This window comes from Sorex araneus, chromosome 5 (genome assembly GCF_027595985.1).
Source record: "Sorex araneus isolate mSorAra2 chromosome 5, mSorAra2.pri, whole genome shotgun sequence".
Lineage (NCBI taxonomy): Eukaryota > Metazoa > Chordata > Mammalia > Eulipotyphla > Soricidae > Sorex > Sorex araneus.
The window spans coordinates 101,108,365-101,133,185 of NC_073306.1; the positions used below are offsets into that span (position 1 = coordinate 101,108,365).

The following is a 24,821-nucleotide window of genomic DNA, read 5'->3' on the forward strand; positions in this document are numbered from 1 at the left end:
TACAACAGGCACCCAAGATGTAGGAAGGCCACAAAATCTTGTTTTCATTTTTGAAATTCACTCCTAGCAGTGTAGAGTGTTGAGTAGAATCTGAGAGCTGGTGATGACACTTATGTCCCTTCCCTTGTATTACCATCACTAAGCACAGTGACAGGCATGAAATAGTGAGATGCCCAAAACATTTTGATTAAACAAACAAGTACAGGTCAGATATATGACTAATGCAAATTTTTCTAATAATGTAACTAGAAAGAAATGAAACTTTTCCAAATTCTACTTTTTTTCTCAAACTACCAATGAGAAGCTACTATTTCCCTATACTCATACAACAGAAATATACAATAAATATCTTGCCAAGGGAAAACTAAAAATACAGTAAATATCATGTGCCTAGAGAGTAATGAACAAAAAATTAAACATCTATGATATATTGGTGATAGAACTAGTTTCATTTTAAAATAATATATTCCGATATTAATAAATATATCACTGTACCTAATGCGCCTCACACAGAGGGAAGCCGGCAGAGTAACCCAGGCGTGCGGGATCTGGGGCTGATATCTCCAAGGTTGCTTGGATCAGGACTGGGCCTCTTCCACCCAGATGCCCCATTTTCCAGTAGCTAGGCAGTCATACCCAGAGACTGACCCTGGCCTGTGTAATCCCATCAATGGCCAACATCCAGAGACTATAAAACCAAGCTCCCAGAAGTGCTCGTTCTGAGAGACATCTAATAGCCTAGTTCTCCCTCTTAGAGAACCTGACAAGCTACGGAGAGTCTATTGCCCACTTGGGAGAGCCTGGGAAGGTCTCTGTGGCATATTCATATCCAAATTACAGCAACAGATATATACATACCTCTTGAAGACCCCTCTCAGAGAGTATCCCGCCCGCACAGCAGAGCCTGGCAAGCTACCCATGGCATATTTGATATGCCAAAAACAGTAACAATAGGTCTCATTCCCCTGACCCTGTAAGACCCTCCAATCGTTGGGACAGACGAGTAATGAGAGGCTGCAAAAATCTCAGGATTGAGTGTAATAGAGATGTTACTGGTGCCTGCTCAAGTAAATCAACGAACAACGGAATGACAGCGATAGTGATACCTAACATGAGATCTTGTACAGGTTATAATGGAAATTGATGAGAAGAATTTTTTAATGATGAATAAAAAAGTAATCAGTGAACAGGTTTTATTCCATTGCTTTCCTATTCTGAATTATCATGTGACATCAAAATTTACAACTTTTCCTACGTGTATTATTTAGTTTAAACTTCCATCAATTCCTTTGCAGATAGTAGGGACAAAAATAGGGAAGCCACCTGATGCAGTCCTAAGAAATTTTTCTTCCAGGCTTCAGTTAGTGGATTTATACAATCTCTGAAACCTAAGGCTGAAATTGCCTATTCTCTATTCTATCTATTCATTCTTAACAGCAGCAATAGCTAACACACTACAACTTGATGTCAAGCAAAATCTGATATTAGCTCATTGAAAGATCATTACAACCCTGACTAAACACATTATTAAATTCACGGTACAAGTGAGGAGAATTAGGAACCCAAAAGTTGAGGAACTTTAGTGAGTTTTCACACAAGCTAAATGATGGTGCTAGCATGAATTCAGATAATCTTAGGTTATAGTCCACACTCATTTTTTATTATTTAATACGACTTTTAATTATTATTTTTTAAATTTTATTGAATCACCATGAGATAGTTACAAGCTTTCATGTTTGGGTTACATTCACACAATGATCAAATACCCATCCCTCCACCAGTACACATTCCCCACCACCAATATCCCTGGCATACCCCCCCTCTACCACCCTCCCCCTGTCTCCATGGAAGACAATATTCCCCATACTCTCTCTCTACTTTTGGGCATTATGGCTTGTAACATAGACACTGAGAGGTTATCATGTTTGGTCCATTATCTACTTTCGGCACATATCTCCCATCCCGACTGATTCCTCCAGCCATCATTTTCTTAGTTATCCCTTCTCTATTCCATCTGCCTTCTCCCCTCTGCTCATGAAGCATGTTTCCAGCTATGGGGCAATCCCCCTGGCCCTTGTATCTACTGAACTTGGGTGTCAGCCTCATATGATGTTATTTTATACTCCACAAATGAGTGCAGTCCTTCTATGTCTGTCCCTCTCTTTCTGACTCATTTCACTTAGCATGAAACTCTCCATGTCTATCCATTTTGAAGAAAATTTCATGTATAGTCCACACTCTTAACTCAATACTGCCTCACTTGTCTCCCTTCACCCCCGCCCCCCAACTTCCCTCCTCCTAGCTATTCTTTCATCCACCTACTACTTACCCTGAAAGCCCCAGTTTGGTTGTAGTAGGTGATTATAATACCACCTCTGTACTTAAGGATCTTGAAGTCTCCTGGGTCAGACATGCATGTAAACACTTAATTACAGTGCAAGGTATCAAGTATGTGGATAGAGAAAAGAGGCTCCCTAGAGATCTGCTGTCTGTGTACTCAGAGCAGCAAACAGTAGGATAGTTTTATCTCATAAGGGTCTAGACAATCCTCTCCCTGAAGCCTGGCTGCTACAGTACAAAAATCTCAGTCTGTACTTTACATCACATGTACCATAAGTAACTATACATGGGGAAAGACTGCAAAGTATCAGGGCGGGCTAAACTTCTGGAGCAAGGGATAATAGTCAATGTTTCATGTTTTCTACATTAAATGTTCAAAATTTTAAATGCTTTAATTTGAAAAAAACTAATAATAAACCTTGTTGTTAAACAGATATTACAAAATCCTATGATCCGAGTTGAAAGTTAAGTCAACCAACTTACTAGTTGCATGATCACACAGATTTTATTCCCTTCATCCTGGTTTTAGCTATGAAAAATGGGAATGAAAATACCACCTGCCTTGGGCCAGACAAAGAGCTCTCCTGTTAAGGAGGGAAGGGTTTGGTCTCCAGTACTGCATGGTCCCCTGAGCACTACAGGGAATGATCCCTGAGTACAGAGCTAGAAGCAGCTTCTGAGCACTGCTGAATGAAATTTTAAAAAACTTGCCCCCTAGAGAATCTGGGGTAGGGGGAAGAATAGGAATCCATGGGAATACTGTAAACACTGTATGTTGTCTTTGTTTTTTCTAGGCCATACCTGGCAGTGTGTGCTCAGAAATCACTCCTGGCAAGGCTCAGGGAACCAATGGGGTGCCAAGGATCAAACTGTGGCCAGTCCCATGCAAGTCGTGTGCCCTACCCATTGCACTATATCATTCAGGCCCCAAATTGTCTTTTATACAGTAAATGCCTAAGAGACCGCTCTGTGATGACATCAGTATGTCTTTGAGGCTATGAAGGCTTCATACTTCAAGTAAGTCGGTAGTCCCTAAAATTAAAAGAAATCCTAAAAGCAAAACCTTGAAGTCTATTTGCAGAAGATGAGCAACACACTACAATACTGGGTTAGCCTTTAGTGAACCCATTATTGAAGCTTTTAGATGTCCTGTAAATAGCTGACAGTTTAGAAGATTCTCTAAGTTGTGTACTGTAGTAGAGCCGGAGTTAGATTTGAAATCTCAGCTCTATCACGAATTAGTCTGCGATATATTTGCAGTTTAAAGAAAGTCTCAGTTGCGGAGATTCAGTATCTACTAATAAAGTGATGGAACTTCTCCGTAGTGCTTCTAAGTGGTCAGTCCATATTGTAAGAGTAAAGACACGGGTCCAGGAAGTGCAATTCTTCATCTTCCACGTCAAGCCAGGAACTTGGCATTTACCCTAGAATCTGATCTTCCCCTCTCACATCCTACATACTGTTTGCTGCCAAGCTCTATTAAATTGTCCCCTAATTCTCTCCTGAAGGCAACATTCCCTTCTCCTCTGGCAGTGTCTGCCCTGGCTCAGCCCCTCAGCATCTCCTGTGCATGGATTACCACGGGTACTCTTGACTGCTCACCCAGACACTGTCTGCAACACCGTCCTCTCCCCTTCATCACTAGCAGAGGCTGCTTTAGCAGAGCAATTTCAAATCTGGAAAAATGAGCATCAAAACTCTTCATAATTTCATCCCTATTTTCCCAGGTTTTTTTTCCTGTTTCCCCCCCCCCACCCCCACTGAGGCCTCTTTTGTCTAGGCATTCCAAATATTTGTTTTCCACATCCCACAATGTTCCTCCAACTTTTATCACTTTGAGTGTGGGATTGTTTTTCTGCTATTCTACCCCACCTATCCTCCAGGTGTAGCTTCTTGGAAACATGGAGGGTTGAACTGGGGTCTCCTTGTGGGTTCCCAGGGTTTTTCAAACTTTATGTAGGGTGGTCAGCTGTACTCTTGTTTCTCACCTATTTCAGAGTTCCTGTACCACTCTGCCTTGTTTTATTGTCTCCTACGTTCAACATTAAATGTCTGATTCATAGAAATCACTGAATGTTTGAATGAATGAAAAAAATAAAGCAATGAATATTTATTCTAGCTCTGCCACTGAACTGCTATGTGAGCTTCACATCCATACTCAGAAAGAATATTAATCCATGGGAGCTGTGGAGGTTGGCGCACATGCCTTGTACTTGTGGGTCCCAAGTTCGATCCCCGGCACAGCATAGCTCCTTGACCATCACTGCATGTAGCCCTGGAGGCTTCTGAGAACCAGAGGTGATCCCCATGGCCCTGACATTTCAAAACCAAAGCAGGATGGAATCTTCTGGCCCTAGAATTTAACCATCTGGCCTAGTTGGCTGAGAACTATATTGGAGTGACCCCCCAGGCCCTCGAAGCAATGTCTGAGATGCCTACTCCCCCAAGGACACAGTGACCAGAGAATTAATCACAACCTTATCTCAGCAGAGGTCCCCGTGTTTTCTATATATATAAAATCATAAGGAACTTCATAAATTCTCCCTCCCTCCTTTTCTTCTTTTTTTCTTTTTGTTTTGGTGCCAGGAACTGAACACAGGGCCTCGGATGTGAAAAGCTGGTGCTCTATTTCACAGAGCTATATCTCCAACCCAGTATCTTCTTTATGTAATATACATTCCCTGAGCTCATTCTAAAGGTTTGGGGGGAGATAGAGTAAACATACAAGTATCCACGCATACATGAAAAAAAAATCATTACACACATAAAGGTCAGCTCAAATATTTCTCACTGCTGCGAAGCATTTTGTAGTTTCTGTGGGGGGATGGAAAAACATACAGGTAACAGAGTAGAACCTAGTGGCAAAAAGGGAAGGAGAAGGTCTAAAAGTTATGACTCCTAATCCCATGGGTTCACGGAGGGGTAGGGAGAGGTAGGGACTGCTGCCTCTGAGGGGGCCCTGCTGGGGGCAGGGGGCAGGAAGTTTTTTTTCTGCCAGGTGCTGGCTGAGCATATGCATCCAATCTTACATCCCACAAAGGCACTCTGTCACCTCTGGCAGGTTTCTTACTGGGCTGCCAACCTAAGAAGCCGATCAGGAGATAAGGAGTGTGAAGGGGAAAAGGTGTGGGAGAAAAGCAATGCAAAGGTGTGGGGAAGAGGGGTTTACAAAGGAACAGGAGTCAACTTTTAAGCAGTCTTGAAAATTTTATTTCTGCACCAAGCCAAAAAAAAAAATTGGTGACAGAAAGAAAATTAAGGGTTCATTCACATCAGTGCATTTTTGAAACAAACGGGAAGAATTTTTTTCCCTGCCAGTACTTAAGCTGCTGCCAAGAATGAAATATATTATTAAAATTCAGCTAATTATAATTAGGATGAATTATATATAATGAATCAAATGAATTATAGATAAAGTCTCAGAATTATGAGTTCTTAGATCCCTATTTTTTATTTTTGGTTTTAAAGCCCTACACTCAGGTCCCTTCTGTCTAGGCATTTCAAATAACATTTGCTTGCCACTCCTCCACCATGTTCGCTCCGATTTCTATTACTGCTGTGGGGTTGCCATCCTTCTGCCTGTCAACTTCACCCTGCCCCCGCCCCCCAATTTTTATAGCCATATTCATTTGTTTGCAGTTGGTATTCAAAAAGACTCAATTAGGTCACACATCACGCATATCATGTTTCCAAAAAAGCTAAACTTAAGTATAAATTTGTATGTGCTTTAGACTATGACTGTAATATTTAGCAATATGCCACAGCGTGGGATGCTGTGTCATAACCATACATCAAGAAAAGTTCACCTTGGGTTGCTCAAATCTAAACTGCAAGGGCAAGAGGAACCAAATTGACTAGTTTATAGATGAAGTTTTTGCCTCCAAGAGGTTCTATTTTGCCATTTGATGAGTACTCACTCTTACTTTCCCCTAACTTAAAAAGATCCTAGACAATACTCTGCAGATGAACAAGAACAACTATTCCCATAATGACCCAAGAAATACCTAAAAAGCAGCTTTTCCAAATGACACAGGGTCCACAATTTGGAGTAAAGTAGCCCACAAGCCTCAGAGTGGGACCTCAGAAAAGTAAACTCAAATTTGAAATAATTCACTTTTTTTAAAGATTAAGTGCTGTATTGTGCTGTATACCTTTAAGAAAAAGCCAGTAGGTCTTCAAAGCACTTTAATCTTCAAGTAGTCTGAAATCATTTGACTTCACACTTGGAAAGTAGTCATCTGGCTAGTAATCATTTGAAAAGTAGTCTGTGAAATCATTTGAAGTATTAATTTTTAACACGTGCATCTTTATCAGGGAATAAGCCTATTATACTATGATCTGAATTATTAAGTCCAACAGCAATGAAAGTGTATCCATGAGCCATTTTTCTGGGTCTACTATTTTGAGTGTCCTGAGAACAAAACATTTAAATCTGCTTGCACATTGACAATAGCGATATTGATATTTCCCCATGTTCCCTCTGGTTGCTAAGAGATTTACGTTGGGCAGACTCTGTTGTACTCGTAACAAAGCATTTTGGTCCACAAAGCATTTGCTTCTCTTCAGTGAGTTCAGAAAGAGCCTCGGCCTCACCCCTTCCCTCTACTGCTTCCAAGTCAAACAGGAGCTGACCTGGCACAAAAGCCGTGGGCCTGCCGTGTGTACCAGAGGAAACGGCTATGCATCAACCAGGGTTAGTGAACAATTCTTTTCCATGGCATCGACCACAATGACGACACTCTACCTTCCTATGGACAAATGCCCCTAGCCTCATGTTTCTTAGAAGCCAGTCTAGCAGAGTGAGGTGGGCAGAGCTGTAGAGAGAGGGCAATCGATAGTGACCCATCCACAAACCTAATCCAATAAAATTACCCCCGAGTCTCACAAAATAAAGCGATTTCCCAACAAGTCTGCTGGGCGAAGCACTGAAATATGCCTGCACAGAAGTCAAGTTTGTACTTTTCTACTCATAAATTCATGAAGTTCATTTACAAGAATAATGAAGTGGGAACTATCTATATTTAACATCTTGCAGCAAAACAACTGCAGCCTTCCCTGTTCCGTCTGATCTAGCCTGCCAGGCAACAAAAGGCAGTGACTGCTTCTAGAGATCCTAAGTCTGAAGAAAATGGCCAAGGACCCACACACTGACATGATCAGTCCGGAAGAGAGGGACACATGGTGGACAAAATCTGCATGTCATTTAGGAAGCACATGCATCACTGCTCAGGGCAAATTAAGACCATCTTTCCCTGGGGAATTCTCACAAAGAGACATAAAAATGCTTTATGACCTGACTCTGGCATTCATGTCACAGAGTTTTAGTCATTTTTAAATTAAAATTGCTATGGAAGAGAAGTGTTTGGGGGCCTCCCTCCACCACGGGCATCGGGAGTCATATTTAAGGGCATGGCCACCAAACAGTAAGTGTGCTCAGGCTGTAATCAAACACCACTGACCTAGAATGTTACTCTGGCTCCCTCCCTGCATTAGAATATTGGTAGGGGATGAGAGTGCCCAGACTTTGATCTGAAGCAATCAGGGTAGAAGGTTGCAGGTCCCTGCTAGGTCATGAGAATTTCTGAATTTGAGATCTGTCACCTGGCAGGGAAAAAAAAAAAGTACAATAAAAAATAAGCCCCTGTGATTTTACCTTCATTGAACAAAAAGAAACTTATTTCTAGGGGTTCCATTTCTCTTGCACAAACCAGCTAAAGGCACCTTAGAGGAATAAAGGCAAAAGGACAGGGATAAGGTGGGGGTGGGAGTAAAGCAAAGCAGGAAATGACTTCTCTGCTATGTCTTTGAGGTCACGGATCTGCTGAGAAATGCACACATGTGACACAGTTCTAGCACAAAAGCTCCCTTTCCACAAGACAGACCTCTAGAAGTACAAAGGCCGGCTCTCCGGCTTCTCTGTCCACTGTAAGTCACCGCAGTCCATTTAACCTTGACCGGGAGGGGAAGCAACTACTTTGAACTCCCTTGCAACACCTTTCCATGCCAAGAAAGCATGTCCCTGCCTCTGTGGAGAGAAAGCACACCTTCCGCATCGGAACCGCAATCACCCCACACAGAACAAAATCTTCCTTTGCCCTGCCTGTCCTACGGCTGCGATTTACCATAGGCTTTCTACCGGCTGTTCCCAATTTACACACCCAATTTACACTCACGCAGCATGCAGCAATGGCCCCTAATGCTTTTGACAGATGCCAGGAGGAGATTAAAACAAAAAGAACCCAGGCAAGCTTTCTGCTTGGGCAGACATAGCTACCTTTTTCTTCCGATCCCGGGACCGTTTGCGGTGCTTCCTTTTCTTCTCAGCCTCGTCTTCAACATTGACTTCTAAATCCCTGTTTTTCTTTAATTGCGAGGCCGCATGAGCCATAATGCATTGAAAAAGATCCTCTCAAGTACAAGGTGATATCCTCAGGCACCTTGGATCAGGCTTGCAGCAGCATTCCAATCACTGGAGAGAACCTTTGACTAGAAGCAGGAAGTCATTCAAAATGCAAAGATGCTGTAGAAGCTGAAGCTTTTAAAAACCCAAACGGAGGTTTCCAGACTTCATCCTACACCTTCCTCTACCTGAACCTCTCCAGGCGAGTGCAGCCATCGTAATGCATTTACCGTAGTGAAAAAGACAGCTGGGACAGAGGAAGCCGTATTATGCTGTATCCCCTGCCACCAGCTGGAAGTGTCTAAGTGATTCCTCTGAAGGGGGAATACTGCAAAGGATGCTTCTCAGAAGGAGGAAAAATCAAGAGTCACCACACATGCAGGAGCAAAAATCCAGCAGCAATTCTGAAAACCTATTTTAGAATCCTTTGAAAAAAAGACAGGGCTGCAATTTATACATCACCACTAGATCTGCACAGAGCATAATTTAACCCGTACTAGAATGGAGCAGTTCCGACTTTAGTTTAACTGCTGATGGTGACAAAATATATCAAACAAGATTTCACAAAATGCATTACATTTTCCTAGCGAGGTCCTGGCTGCATTGTGGGGGGGAACAATGCATGCATTGCTCCTCTCAACAGTGTGTCCTTTATGCTGAACTATCATCCTCAATGCATTTGTGGGAGCAAACGACAGAAGAGCCTGTTGTCTTTTACAAACAACATGCTGATTACAACACATCATACAGAAAGGCGTGAGCATGCTGGTGTATAGAACAGATGCCTGATTCATTGGACTTCCCCAGGACCCTCCTCTCCTGTGGTCTGAGGGTCAGAGAGTGAGGAAGCAGCACTGTAATCAGGATTTCGGAGTCCCTGAAATGCAGATTGGGCTTTTCTGTGAGGGGTGGCTTCAATCACCTACTAGTCTGGCCACCTGAGGCCTCAATGACTGCAGCCTCTGAATATTCATGACCTAAAATGAGGCAGCAGCAGGGCGGAGGGCCTACTGGGGCATCTTTTGCTAAGATGCACACACTGGAAGAAATTTAATAAGTCAGGAATCATTTATAAACACACATGGGTTCTCACACAGCTATAGTGAGAAAGGGCTGAAATGCTAGCCTGGGTCTAAAACACTAGGGTGGGGAAAACATCCCAAGAAAATGAGTAAGGAAAAGATTCTGCTCTATTAAAAAGACTTCGTATACACACTTCCTCTACTAAAAGTCCCTGACTTCTGAGAGCAGCTCATTTGACTTGACAAGGCCAACGGCTAAGGTGCTTGAAGGTCAAAGCCAAAGTCCAGTGGCATCATGGGAGGATTTGGTTGAGGTTTTCTGAAGTGCCTGTTCACCTGCCTCATGACATTCATGTCGCACCTTCTTATACACAAAACTTCCACTTGTCCTATTTCTGAGTTCAAGTTCAGAGACTCCCTCTCGAGGGCCAGACACTGATAAACAAGGGAAGGGAAATGATTTGAACCCAGGAATTCCACACCTACTGCCAGAACCCACTGCTTCAAGGTCCTGACTACGAATCAGACTAGAACTGTTCTGGTCAAACATTTGAAAAGGACCAACCTGCAAAGAGGTTCATGGGCTTCCTGTCCCACTAAAACTCTCTTAATGAACAAAAGTTCAGGAAAGGAGGCTTTCCATTGCTTAGGACACATCTGACAAAGAGGTGGGAACTGAAGGTTGGGGAGTCAACGTAACCCTGTCCCCAAAGGGATAGAGCACTTTGAGATCTTTAAGTAAAAATCAATCTTTTTGTTGACTAGAAGACCTGTCATATTTGTAACAGTAAGTGCATGGAAAAAAAGCACCAAAATACGATGTTTATTTCCTTTCCCCCTATATATAGTGCCTTTCACTCTGAAGAACATTTGTATGGTTTCCTTTTATTTTCAGCAAGTTAAAGAGAACAGCCAATGAAAATACTGGCAAATTTCCCACTGGCTCCTGGACCTTTTTTTAATCCTTTATAGACACCAATGTTACTTTAAAATTACTTTATATTTATAATTATCCTTGATAAAGTTAACTCCATTTTGGGCTGGCAAAGCACTAGCCTTTCATCTTGACCTCTCAGTAAAAACATAGTTTGATATCAGGGAAAGAAGTCACAAAACTTTGTCCCATTTTCCTTTAAATTAGGTAGGTTTGTTCTGTTTTTTTCTTTTTGGGTCACACCTGGTTATACACAGGGGTAACTCCTGGCTCATGCACTCAGGAATTACTCCTGGCGGTGCTCGGGAGACCTTATGTGATGCTGGGAATCAAACCCAGGTCGGCCGAGTGCAAGGCAAACCCCCTACCTACTTTGCTATCACTCCAGCTCTAGAATAGTTTTTTGATTCTTCAAATATTCAAAGAGTTCTTCCCAACATTTATGTCATCACATTGTGTTATCCTGGATTTTGCTTTAACTCAGTTAAATTATTTTATACTTTTCAATTATTTTATACGCACAGACTGGGAACTGTCCTGCATATAGGCTGGCAGTTAGTTAGAGAGTGGTTTTAAACCTTTCTATACCTGCCACTGGCACCTGTACCCAAGTTAGTGGTTAAAAAAATTCTGTCTTAATAAAAGAAATTAATTCTTCAACACAGTTTATGCACAGCTGCCATGAAGGCAGTCCCGAGGGTCAAGATTTTTTTTTTATTATATTACTAAGGTCTTGGTTCCATTCTACCTGGCTTACCACCTGATGCTGAAGTTCCTTTTTTTACTTATTCCCAAAACAGGTGTTTATCCTACAGAGCCACATATTTCAGATTTTTTCCTTGCCAAACAGAAATACTGTCTCTTTTAACTTGGGAAGGACTTTATAATAGCTAAAAAGAAAAAAATAATAATAATAATTAAAAAAACTTTGGGATTTTGTTTTGTTTTAGACCACGCCTGTGGCACTCGGGGCTTACCACTGCCTCAGCACACAGAGATCATTCCTGGTGATGCCAAGAATTAAATCCAGATCAGTTGTGTGGAAGGCAAGCGCCCTACCTGCTATACTATCCTCTGACCTAAAACTTTGTTCTTTAACGAAAGTTATATAAAACTTACCCACGGAGGTCTCAAATAATTGTTTATTTTCTGGGATATTATAAAATTAGTATGAATTTTCATAGTAATGAATGGGGCAGATGGTACAAGCATGTACCTCTACGCAGAGTGGCTGTTCTAATAGCAAGAAGAAAGTGATGCAGAAATGCATGACAAAAAACACCCCATCAGATAAGTACAAGCTGGAGCCCAGTGGCAGCCACCCCCATAAGGGTAACTTCTCCAGTTCTACTCCCAGACATTAGCTCCAAGCGGGTAATGGGCAAAACTTACACTAGATAGTGCCATTCTACTCATAGTTTGTGGAAGATACTCTATGTCAGAAAATACAAATTCCTGGGGACTAGAGAGCTAGTACAGCAGGTAAGGCACAGCCAACCTGGGTTTTATATCCAGAACCCCAATAGTCCCCCGAGTCCTGTCAGAAGTAATCCCTGAGTGCACAGTCAGGAGTAAACCTTGATAACGCTGGGTATGACCCAAAAGACACACACACACAGAAAAAAATCAATTCTTAAGATGCTTCAAGAAAAAGAGAATACACATGTTTTTCTAACAGCCACAGGCACAAGAATGCCTTGAATTATTCTTCCAAAAGAAACTAAAACCAACCAACCAACCAACCAATCACCTTTCAGGGTCAGGATGTAGTTTGGTGGGAGAACACTGGCCTTGCCTCTGCGAGGCTCTGAGTTTAATACCCAGCATCCACAAAATGTTTTCTCAACTTCCATTATTCAATGAAACATTTTTGCCCCTAAGTCTAACCAAAAACACAATTATAATAAAGAGAATTCTGCAGTTGCTTGACTGCATTGAAATAATTCACACCATGGATCAAAAAATGGTGACTAACCATCTTGATAATGAAACCTAATCAATTTATTGAGACATTTTTCAGGCTTAAGTACCTTAGCCAGCTTTCCTACTTTTCCTTCAGAAGATAACTTGAGAACTCTCAAAGTGTACCCAGCAAGGATGGGTCTTTCCTTGTTTTCAACTTTGACACCAGAAGTTATGTCAAAAAGTGATGCCAATTAAGTTTGTTTAATAAAGTTTGAATTTGTCCCCCCCCCAAAAAATAGTTCCTAATTTCTTACCAGATGTGAAAAGTTTCATCATTCCATATTATTATAAAAAGGAGTAACAATCACCTTCCAATTTGCCACCTGAAGTACTGGCTCTACCCCAAACAATTCATGTTGGAAGTCAAAACAATGGTCAATACACATCTTGATAAGGAAACCTAAACAATTCATTGAGAGGTTTTTCAGACTTAGGTACCAAGGCTCGGGAACTTGTTCTCTAGTTCTGCATATAGTTTGCCAAAATTCCAAGACACACTCTGGGCATGATTTCAACCAGTTAATAGCAAGACCGTTCACAGGTGTATTTTTAATGGTATGTCGCTACACTATTGAACTGAGTGAGCACTGTGACAATACATTGGATTTCTGTGGCAATCAAAGGGCCATTTGGTAATTTGTAGTTACAATAGCTGAGCACTCTGAAAAATGACTGCATAGTGATGCAGAGAAAGGGGGAGAGTGGGAAGTATAAAGAATAGAGGATGAAAGGTACAAAAAGAAAGGATTCCTTCTGCTGAGAACTCTGCATCTGTGTATATATACTTTCCCAGCCTCTTGGTAATGAGAAGAGTACGTCTTTATGAAATTGGAATGATTTTGTGCTGCACCCACTATTCTTTTCAGAAACAGAAAAGCCTCCCCCTAAGAGAGAATAGTTTTCTTTCACAAAGAACACCGGATCCAACATCACTTCATTACTTCTGGCACGCCAGACAAAGATGGTATCAAGAGAACTGGAACAGGTCTGAACAACTGAGGAGCAAGCAAGAAAGGGGCCCCTAAGCCTGTCAATGGTTACAAATGACAAAACAGCATCCCGGGAAAGTCGCAACTCATCACACACTACTCTTCATTATCTGACAAGACACAAACAGTCCTGCAAACAATGACAGCACTGGACAAGACAGGGGGACTGAGCACTCTTTCTACCTCCTCACAACAGGCAGCACCTTAGCACAAATTCGCGCTGGTTTCAGTTCCATCTGTCTCTGCACTTGGTCCATGCCCTCTGTCCCTGGAGCAGGCTCTGTTCAACTAACTGGACTGACCTCAGCACTGAAGGGAGCCAGCTGGCCCTGGCCTGCCAGCTGCTTCGGTGACCTCACACGGCAGCAGCCAGAGGCAGGCACAGGGCTGATATTCCAAATCTCTCCATCCCCGTGTTGGCCCGTAGAAAGAAGGGGATGAGATTGCTCAATGTGCGTGGAAGACCATCCAAAGCACATCTCTGGCTTCTGTCTCACCTGAAAAAGTAGACTAGTAGTGCCTTGTTGGAGTACTGAACACAGGTCCAAAGATGTGAGCAGCCAGACATAAGGAAATACCACTTCCCCACTGACCCCCATTTTCTGCAGAAGGAATTAGCTAGATCAGATGACTTTGAAGACAAACTCTCACAAGCCTAAAATGTGGTTTGAGAGTCTCAAAAGTTGTGAGTGCTTGGAAATCAAGCAAGGTCTAGGGGAAAGATTTATTTAATTTTAGAACATGAGCTGACCATTTTAGTTGTCACCAGATATATTTAGTTACTGAACACTGAAACGTGACTAAATTACTTTTCAATAGTTTTGAATTTCATTTAAAATTTCACTAAAAAAAATTCAAAACAATTGCATATATTAGAGCACCTATATGGGTGCTTTTACCAACTTGGAGTTACAGATTATTTTAAGCCTCATGATATAAGATACAAATCAAGTACTTTTGATGAAAATGTAGCAATCAGTGAGGACAAAATTCACACTATCAGAACTTAGCAGGAAGACAAAGCAATGTAAAACATCTCAGTTAATTTTATACACTGATTTTTGTTGAAATCATAGTATTTCAAATGTTCAATTAAACCAAGTATGCTAAAACTAAATTTACCTTAAAGCTTTTTGAGTGAGGCTATTAGAAATCTAAAATTATGTGTGGCTTGGGACTGGAGCGATAGCACAGTGGGTAGGGCTTTTGCCTTACATGCGGCCGACCCAGGTTTGAATTCCAGCATCCCATATGGTCCCCTGAGCACCACCAGGGATAATTCCTGAGTGCAGAGCCAGGAGTAACCCCTGTGCATCGTTGGGTGTGACCCAAAAAGCAAAAAAAATTAAATTATGTGTAGCTTATACTCATTTTTATATATGAGTATAAGCGCTTTTCTATATAAAAGTTTATATAGATCCTAATGTACTAGAAATGATCTTCCTGAAGGCAGAGAGTTCTTCACGTCAGTCTAGAGGACACTTAGCAGTCATTGTGCTTTTTATTTGAAGAGGTAAAACACAAAGATACTCCTGAACATGACAGTCCAAACTTATTTGGCCTACCACCGCCCTTTTCAGGGAAGAAAACACATTCCTTTTGTGATGCCCCCCCCAAAAAAAAACCAAAACAGATTATTTAGGTGAACAGTATCCCAATTGCATCAGAGTCTATGATCTACCCATCTTCCCAGTGCTACAGCTCCCCAGATTCATCAGTCAGGAATGTGGAAAGGGCAAAAGGAAGTGGTATTGCCCACTTTGGGAAAAACTTTAAAAATAAGCATTAACACACTCAGATTCGGTCATATGTTCCGCTGATCAACAGGTGAGGTATCTGGGACAGAGAAGAGTGAGACTTGGTCCTTACCCTCTAGTGAAAAGGAGTGAGCCAATGATTACAACACATGTTAAGGGGCCAGAAAACAGGAACAGGGCACACTCATGAACAGTGCTTTCTATAAACATATGGAGCTTTTATTCCCTCCTTCCATAGAATTTACAAGTTCAATCTGACTCACCTCATGCTAATCAACCTGCCCAACTCTACCGGTGCAGAGAACTGGTAATGAGAAATTCCTTTTTTGTCTAGGCACTGGTGATGTAATGGGACAGATGAGGCACCCCACCCGGAAAAATAAAGGGAGATATTAACTCACATCGTAACAAGTCAGGAAGAAAATAAAAACAATATGATTGGATTGGAAGTATCTGGATAAGCCTCACTTGTTTTAGAACTCTCTGCTTCTTAACATTTTTAGATCTTTTTCAGGACAAATTAAGCACGTTAGTGAAGAACCAATTGAATAAAGGCATCTGCTGGTTAGTTTAGTAGTGACTCCCTGTCACTACAGTTCTAAACTGAGAAGCAGATCACAGCAGCTGGTAGAGACGACAAGCACCTTCTACAAAATGTGCTCAGGTGAAAATATCACTTCTGAATCTCTTATATCCTCAACTGTTTTGATACTTATAGCCTCTATTACTCATCTATTAATTTATAAATCAGCAACCCTAAATTGGTGGATTATGCTTACTAAATTATGAAATAAAATTTCTTACAAATATTACTGATTTGCCTTATTGTTTAATACCCCAATGTTCTGCTGCACAGCAGAGCCTGGCAAGCTACTCATGGCATACTCAATATGCCAAAAACAGTAACAATGATGGTCCTCATTCCCCTGACCCTGAAGGAGCCCCTGATATGCCATCGGGGAACACTAGCATGCGACAGGAACAAATGGAGATGTTACTGGCACCCGCTCAAGCAAATCAATGAACAACGGGATGACAGTGAATGTGACCCCAACACAAAATTTATAAAAAATTCTATTGAATCACCACGTGATAGTTACAAGCTTTCATGTTTGGGTTACAATCTCACAATAATCAAACACCCATCCCTCCACCAGTACACATTCCCCACCACCAATATCCCGGGTATAGCCCCTCCTTCCCACCCTTCCCCTGCCTCCATGGAAGACAATATTCCCCATACTCTCTCTCTACTTTTGGGCATTATGGCTTGCAACACAAACACTGAGAGGTCATCATGTTTGGTCCATTATCTACTTTCGGCACACATCTCCCATCCTGACTGATTCCTCCAGCCATCATTTTCCTAGTGATCCCTTCTTGATTCCATCTGCCTTCTCCCCTCGGCTCATGAGGCAGGCTTCCAGCTATGGGGCAATCCTCCTGGCCCTTGTCTCTACTGTCCTTAGGTGTTAGCGTCATGTGATGTTATTCCATACTTCACAAATGAGTGCAGTCCTTCTATGTCTGTCCCTCTCTTTTCGACTCATTTCACTTAGCATGATACTCTCCATATTTATCCATTTATAAGCAAATTTCCTGATTTCATATCTCCTAACAGCTGCATAGTATTCCATTGTGTAGATGTACCAAAGTTTCTTTAAGCAGTCATCTGCTTTAGGGCACTCAGGTTGTTTCCAGATTTTGGCTACTGTGAACAGTGCTGCGATGAGTATATAGGTACAGATGTCATTTCTACCGCCAACACAACATTTTATAAAGTAATATTCTTTTGTTATTTTACTAAACTCATTACTCAAAGTTTATACCATGTCCATAACTAAGGTGATCAGAAAGAAAAGACGAAGCAAACAAGGGAAACAAAAAAATAGCTTTTATTCCAACTTCACGAGGAAGCTATGAGATCTTGGAGAACACCCTTATTTTTCCTGAGTCCCTGGTTGCATATATGAAAAAAATAAAGTAATTCTAAAGTCTCTCCCCCAGCACATAACTGATGCACAAGAACAATGACAGTAAGAATGCAATGGCTGATTATGTGTTTCCTGTTGGCATGGTCTGATTAAGATAAAAGGAAAACCTTTAAGAGGCAACGAAGAAGAAAAAGTACAAAAGTGCAGAGTTTATAAGCTTCCTCCTTCTGTAAAACAGAAATAAACACACACACTCCTGCCCCATACACACACAATTCTTGCCAATATTTTCATAAGCTATTATTTGTGAAGTTTGGATTGGAGTGATAGCACTGCGGCTAGGGCCTTGCATGCAGCCAACCTGGGTTCGAGTCCTCCGTCCCTCTTGGAAAACTAGGCAAGCTACCGAAAGTATCCCACCCACACGGCAGAGCCTGGCAAGCTACCTGTGGAGTATTCGATATGCAAAAACAGTAACAAGTCTCACAATAGAGACGTTATTGGTGCCCCCTCAAGCAAACTGATGAACAATGGGATGACAGTGCTACAGTGCTACTTGTGAAGCTCATGTCACTAGGGAGGACAAAATGCAAGTGAATACAAGATATCAATCTGGGGTAATTGACCTGGCACCTGGGGTCCTTAAATGTATTTACATCTTGCTAAGTTGTGGAAGGGAAGACTTTCTCCCTCATGTTGTTTCAGGAAAATGGTCCATCTAAGTAAGCTTTCTATTATAGCAAAGTTATACAACTCTGTACCTTTTAACTCTCTCTTCCATTACTTCATGCTAGAACAGAGTGGCAAGAGTTAAGAAGTCTGAATGTCTACAGTATTCTGTTTGGGAATGTCAGTTGTACTTTGGAAGAAAAAGGTTACAAAGCTTTTTATTCTATTTTCTCTTCAAAATAGAGTGCAGGAGGGACTGTCTTTTCAAATACAATGAGGCGTGGTTTAGATCAGAGCTATTTCATTCTATTCATTTTTGGTATCTTCTATGTTAATGACTGGAAGTCATTTTTTAATTTGTTGCTATACTTTTTGGAGTCACACTTGTTGGCAGGTATTAGAATCAAACTCAGCGGTATGGGGTAGTTCCAGAGGTTGAACTGAGGGTCTCAGATATGCAAAGCCTGAGCTCTAGCCCAGATCCCACACAACACTTTCATAAAGGATCAGAAAGTAAATGTTTTCAACTTTGCCATCAGAAGGTCTATGTCTCACCGACTCAGATCGGCTATAGCAGAACTAAAGTGCTAGGCAATAAACAAGTGGACATGACTGTGATCCATTACAAATTATGAGACCAGAATTTTAAATTGCATTTTTACATGTCAATCAATATTAGTGTTTTGTGTTATTTTCCTCTGCTGTGAGGGTGTGTCAGAAATAGCATTTGTTGCGGTGTTTGGATCTAAGAGAGTGACCCACACTTACATCCAGGAATCACTAATGTGGCATGGTGCCAAGGATAGAGCTCACAACCTCATCCATGCAAGTCAGGCATCTGCAATGGATCTGCATTTCCAGGGATCGTTATTTTCCATCATTCAAAAATATACATGGATCCAGAGAATTAGTACAGGGCTTAAAGCATTTGACTTACATCCCACCAACTACAGCTAAACCCCTCTGGTACCACCATGTGTACCACCATGTGTCCCATGAGCACAGCTAGAGGTCACTCCTGGACACAGAGTCACAGTCAGGAGTAATGATCGGGGTGGATCTCTCTCATATTTACATAAAAGCTCTAGAGAGACAATAGAGGAGTTAAGGTGCTTGTCTTGCATGCATTCAATCCGGGTTCAATCCCCAGCACCACGTGGTACTCTGAGCACTGCTGGGAATAACTCCCAAGCACCGAGCCTGGAATAGATCTCAAAGCACTAGCAGGTATGGCCTAACCTCTAAGAATTACATATCCATGAAATTGTGCAAGCTATACAAAAACAAGGCCAGATGACTATGATTTTACTAAACCCTTTTCCAAGGCACCACTAGTGACATGCCAACCTGAGGTACTCTGACAAAGAATAAGTGAATTGTTGGTTGGTATAGTTACCATCTGATGTTTGTACACACACACACATTCATGTACCAGTCATAGTGTGTGAACATTTAAGTATTTGTGTGTACCATTTATATATTTCAGAGAAAACTATATTTTGCATTTAAATATAATTGTCATTTGAGAAATGTAAAGTTCTTTTTGTTGTCCCCTGCCCCAGGGGCTGGGGACACACCTGGTGGTGATCAGTGGTGATCAGCTTCCTGGCTCTGCCCTCAGGAATCACTCCTAGCAGGTTCAGGGACCATATGGAATGCTGGGGATCAAATCCTGCTCAGCCACGTGCAAAGCAAGTACCCTGCCTGCTATACTATCTCTCTGGTCTGGAAAATTGCTATTTCCTATACTACGGATAAATAAAATCACTGTAACTGTATCACTGTCATCCCATTGTTCATCGATTTACTCAAGTGGGCACCAGTAACGGCTCTATTACACTCAGCCCTGAGATTTTAGCAACCTCTCCTTACTCGTCTTTCCAACAATTGGAGGCTATTTCAGGGTCAGGGGAATGAGACCTTTGGTTACTGTTTTTGGCATATCAAATGCCAAAACGCCACGGGTAGCTTGCCAGGCTCTGCCATGCAGGTGGGATACTCTTAGTAGCTTGCAGGGCTCTACGAGAGGTATGTATATATGTTACTGTATTTGGGTAATGAATATGCCACGGGGAGTTTGCCAGGCTCTCCTGAGTGGGCAATATACTCTCGATAGCTTGTCAGGTTCTCCAAGAGGGAGAACTAAGCAATTAGATGTCTCGTGGTATTAGATGTATAAATTAAATATATCTATTAATTTGTTTATTTACAAATAGTTATTGGGAACTTTCCTTATTGAGAAAATATATCCAGCACATGCATTTAAGACATCTGGACTCAACAAGTGCTTAGTAGAGCAAGAGTTAAGAAAACAATTGTAGGGGGCCAGAGAGATGATAGCATAGTGGGCAAGGTGCTTGCCTTGCATGTTGCTAAACTGAATTTGACACCCTGGCATCCTATATTGTACCCTGAGCATTGCCAGGAAGTGATCTCTAAACACCTCTGGTGGTTGCAAAAAAAAAAAGGAAGAAAAAGCAAAACAATTTTAAGTAATGTACCTGATTTATATGTTAGTTAATTTGGTGGGCTAGCATCCAAGAGTACCATGAATATGGTATACTCCATGTATTTGATTCACTATGTTCTATCTTTTTTTCTGAGGTAGGTGCATAGCAGAGAAGGTCTGGTGGTTTGTACTTTATTTGTTGTTTACTTTTATATTCTGTATTTTTCCTACTACATGACTGCCTACTCTCTGTAGAAAGAGGTACAGGAATAAACAATTATGTAGTAGCTCCCATATTTCTAATATGGTATGAAGCCTATTAAATACCCAAAAAATGCCTAACTTATTTAAAAAATTAGAATTCCAATGACAGATGTACATGTTTCTTTTTGGCACGTCCTCAATGGAACCAAACTTGGAGGTTTTTCAATAGCTAATGAATGGTGCACATTTCAAACAATGATGTGGCAGGAGAGGATGTGGAGGCAATGGCAAGCACGAGCTGAGGTCTCTGCCCTGAAAGCAGCCTCTCTCTTCTCGGAAGGAGAAAGGCTTGTCTTCGAGAAATGCAGGATCAGTTTGCGCCTCTTCTTCCACCCACGCCCTCCTCCCGCCCTCCACACAGAGACCAAAAAGTTATTCAGAGAAAGGGAAAGGCCAGATGGTTCGGGGGATTAGCGATCAGGAAAGGCCCAAGTTTCACCTCAAGGTTGTTATTAAATTCTAGTGGGGGTTGGCAGGGTTACAAAATATGGGCCATCTGAGAGCTCTTTGGGAGTCCTGGTCCGGTTCCTAATGAGCAGGTGTTGACATGGAAAAAGCTGCCCGTACACCAGTGTGGCCGGCACTGAGCTGCCGCAGTTCCCGAGGTGTGCTGGCTCTGCCGCTTGTGCTCCACACTGCGTAGCCAAACGATGTTGGGGTCTTCCCGCAGCAAACCAACTAACCTCGCCAGCCTCTCGCTGAAACCAATTTAATTTGGAGAAAATTTCAACACTTGCTGATTGACCTACTTGTACGCTGCACACTGCACCCGATTTTCTAGAAGGAAACTAGCCCGCCTCCTCTAGTCCATGGGCATAAGCTAGACAGCAATATTCCAATACCGTTCTTCCAGTTTTCCAGTCCTGGTTCTAAAAGCTTATCGAAGTTGGCAAAACTCAATTCTCTATACACAGAGTTGTGATACAGGTGGGTTGTACTAAACAAATTCCACTTTTCTACAGGTGCTTAGTGTGTGTTACCCTCTCAACAAGCTCATGAGGTGGGCAATATTTTTCTGTGAAACAAGTATAAGGAATTAGCATGCCATTAAGAAAATGAGGATGAAGTACTAGATGGTTACTTCCTAAAAGGTGACAGTACTTGACTCAATGGCTGAGCCTAAATATTTATTTTATATATTTAATATTTAACATATAGACTGACAAATTAAACTGCAATTATACCACCACATTCCCAATCTATTTATATTTGTTGTCCAAAAACTTATCAGCAGACAGAACAAAAAAACCTAGAGAAATATTTTACTTTTGTGAAGGTAAACCACTTTTATAAGGGTATAATTTATCCAGAGTTGAAAATTATTTAAAAACAAGCTTTTTATTTTAATTTTAAATGTTTTTATTTGAGGGCCACATCTGGAGGTGCTCAGGGAATTAAACCCAGGCCTCCTAAAGTCAAAGTATGCACTCAACCCACTAGGCTCTCTCTCTGGCTCCCAAAACTATCTTTTAAATCCAGAGTCAATTTCATCTATGATACTATTTATCTCGATGCTTTATTTAAAAAAAATTTTTTTTTGTTTTTTATTTGGGTCACACCCGGCAATGCTCAGGGGTTACTCCTGGCTCTGTACTCAGGAATTACTCCTGGTGGTGCTCAGGGGTCCATGTGGGATGCTGGGAATTGAATCTGGGTTGGCCGCTTGCAAGGCAAATGCCCTACCTGCTGTGCTATTAATCTAGGACCTCTCTCCTCATTTTAAAATATTTCAGTATTACAGACAAAAATAGTTTGGATCTCTATTGGGTTTTGCACACAAAGAAATATATATTTGTGTGTATGTATTTATGCGTATTTGTGTATATGTTTGTATGTATTACCTCTCAGAGAGTGCAGCAAGCTATTGAGAGTATCCCACTCACATGGCAGAGCCTGACAAGCTCCCCATGGTCTATTCAATATGCCAAAAAACAGTAACAATAGGTCTCATTCCTCTGACCCTGAAAGAGCCTCCAACTGTTGGAAAGACGAGTAAGGAGAGGTTGCTAAAATCTCAGGGATGAGTGTAATAGAGATGTTACTGGTACCTGCTCGAGTAAATCAATGAACAATGGGATGACAGTGATAAACAGTGTATGTATGAATATATATAAATAAAACAAAGTACCAAATTAAGAAAAGTTGGTCTCTAACAGCATGTCTTAAGACTGCCAAAGCAGTGATAATTCTCCCTGCTTCACACATTCATTCATTTTTGGAATTGTTTATAGAATCTATTTCTTCACCCTGCAAGTCTGTGTTGTCCTTGGGGATTACTTAGATAAAAAGCAAAACAAAACACAGTCAGAGAGACATTATAGCAGGTACAGTTCTTGCCTTGTGTGGACTGACCTAGGGTCAATCCCTGGCATCCCATATCATCTCCCAAGCACTTCCAGGAGTGATTCCTGAATGCAGAGCCAGGAGTAAACCCTGAACATGGCCAGGTATGGCCCAAACACGAACAGAAAACCCAAGAAACAAAACAAAAAAATCCTCCAAAATGAAAATCCACAGAAAAATTCTGTGCTAGGCCTGAAGAGAATTTGCACACTTCCACTCTTTGAGGAACATTCCTTGGCTGCCTTACAAAGAAGCCTGCATTAGCTTGGTAAAAGGTGAGAGACGTGATCTGTTAACCTGAATATCCCAGGAACAGGGCTGTCTGGCTGACCAGCAACTAACCAAGACCCCTCTGTGAACCTACCTGAATGCAAACAACCAATACCAAATGCTTAATTGTAGCTAAAGAAATCACTACATAAAATCACAAGAAAATACTTGAGGAAATATTACAAGTGACATGCCAATTACCTGAAAACCTGAATGAAATGGAAAAATTCTTCAAAAAATACAACTCTTTCAAACTGATGCTAGATCAATGAGAAATCTTACCAGTGTATGTTTTCCTTTTTAAAAGAAACTGAAGTCCCATAAAGCTATCATCATAAGGGAAATCCCACTGACATTTGGCTTTACTCTGATGAGTTCTATCAAGTATTTAGTAACTAAACAGAAGAAAGACCAACTCTTGACTCTTTTCAAAACCAGAGGAGAGAGAGAATATCAACTCCACTTCCACATATTTACATTAGGGATAGATGTCCATAAAAGACTTATCTAAGAATGTTTACAGCACATTTGTTCATACAAACTAAAATCTGGAGATATTTTGTGTCCATAATCAGGTGTATGGAAAACAAACCATGGTGCATTCATGCAATATCCCTCAGATAAAAAGCAACAGACTGTTGCTTACACAACAGATGTGGAGTATCAAACATTATGCTGAATAAAAGAGATCAAAACAGTGCTTGCCTCTTGTGGGTGAGAAAGAATTCCCAGGGATAATTTTTGAGATATAAAATATTACTAATTCGCAGCCGACCAGGGTTCAATTCCTCCTGGCAAGCTACCGAAGAGTATCCCGCCCGCATGGCAGAGCCTGGCAAGCTACCTATGGCGTATTCGATATGCCAAAAACAGTAACAAGTCTCACAATGGAGACATTACTGGTGCCTGCTCTAGCGAATCAATGAACAACGGGATTACAGTGCTACAGTGCTACTAATTTTTTCAACACTTCAAATGGCTGGAGCGATAGCACAGCAGTTGGGCATTTGCCATTCACGCAGCCGACCCGAGTTCCGATTCCTCCACCCCTCTCAGAGAGCTCAGCAAGCTACCGAGAGTATCGAGCCCGAGTGGCAGAGCCTGGCAAGCTACCCTCGCGTATTGGATATGCCAAAAACAGTAACAATAAGTCTCTCAATGAGAGATGTTACTGGTGCCCGCTCGAACAAATCAAATGGTACACTTAACTTTTGTGCATTCCATTCATTCTATGATCAGTTTGAATATAATGTTGACACATACTGATCTTCAACTTAAAAATGAATAAAAGATGAGTTGAAGGGTGAATAAAGATCTTGATTGATGAATATGTAATAGCACAGATATTTTATCATTATATGGAGTATATGGGTTTTCACTGTATAGTTCTGAATATTTTTATGTCTTTGAGAATAACTCAATAGCTCTGAAAGAAAGACAGATACCACTGGGAAGAATACTTGTTCCTATGCAATTCGCTCATAC

The 24,821-nt window shown here is 41.3% G+C and overlaps 1 protein-coding gene across 18 annotated transcripts in view; it reads right to left on the reverse strand.

The window, feature by feature from the left end:
• The window catches only part of ANK3 (ankyrin 3), a 511,843-nt gene that overhangs the window by 317,861 nt on the left and 169,161 nt on the right, over positions 1 to 24,821 (reverse strand). For 9 of the 18 annotated variants that reach the window (XM_055137439.1, XM_055137442.1, XM_055137438.1 and 6 more), the window contains exon 1: positions 8,615 to 9,261. The exons of 1 other annotated variant lie outside the window; for it this stretch is intronic. In XM_055137439.1, the coding sequence (XP_054993414.1) occupies positions 8,615 to 8,728 (114 nt within the window). In that variant the 5' untranslated portion in view covers positions 8,729 to 9,261. Of the gene's footprint in view, positions 1 to 8,614; positions 9,262 to 24,821 lie in introns of those variants that run through there. 8 more of the 18 variants (XM_055137445.1, XM_055137444.1, XM_004616523.2 and 5 more) reach the window with 3 other exon arrangements.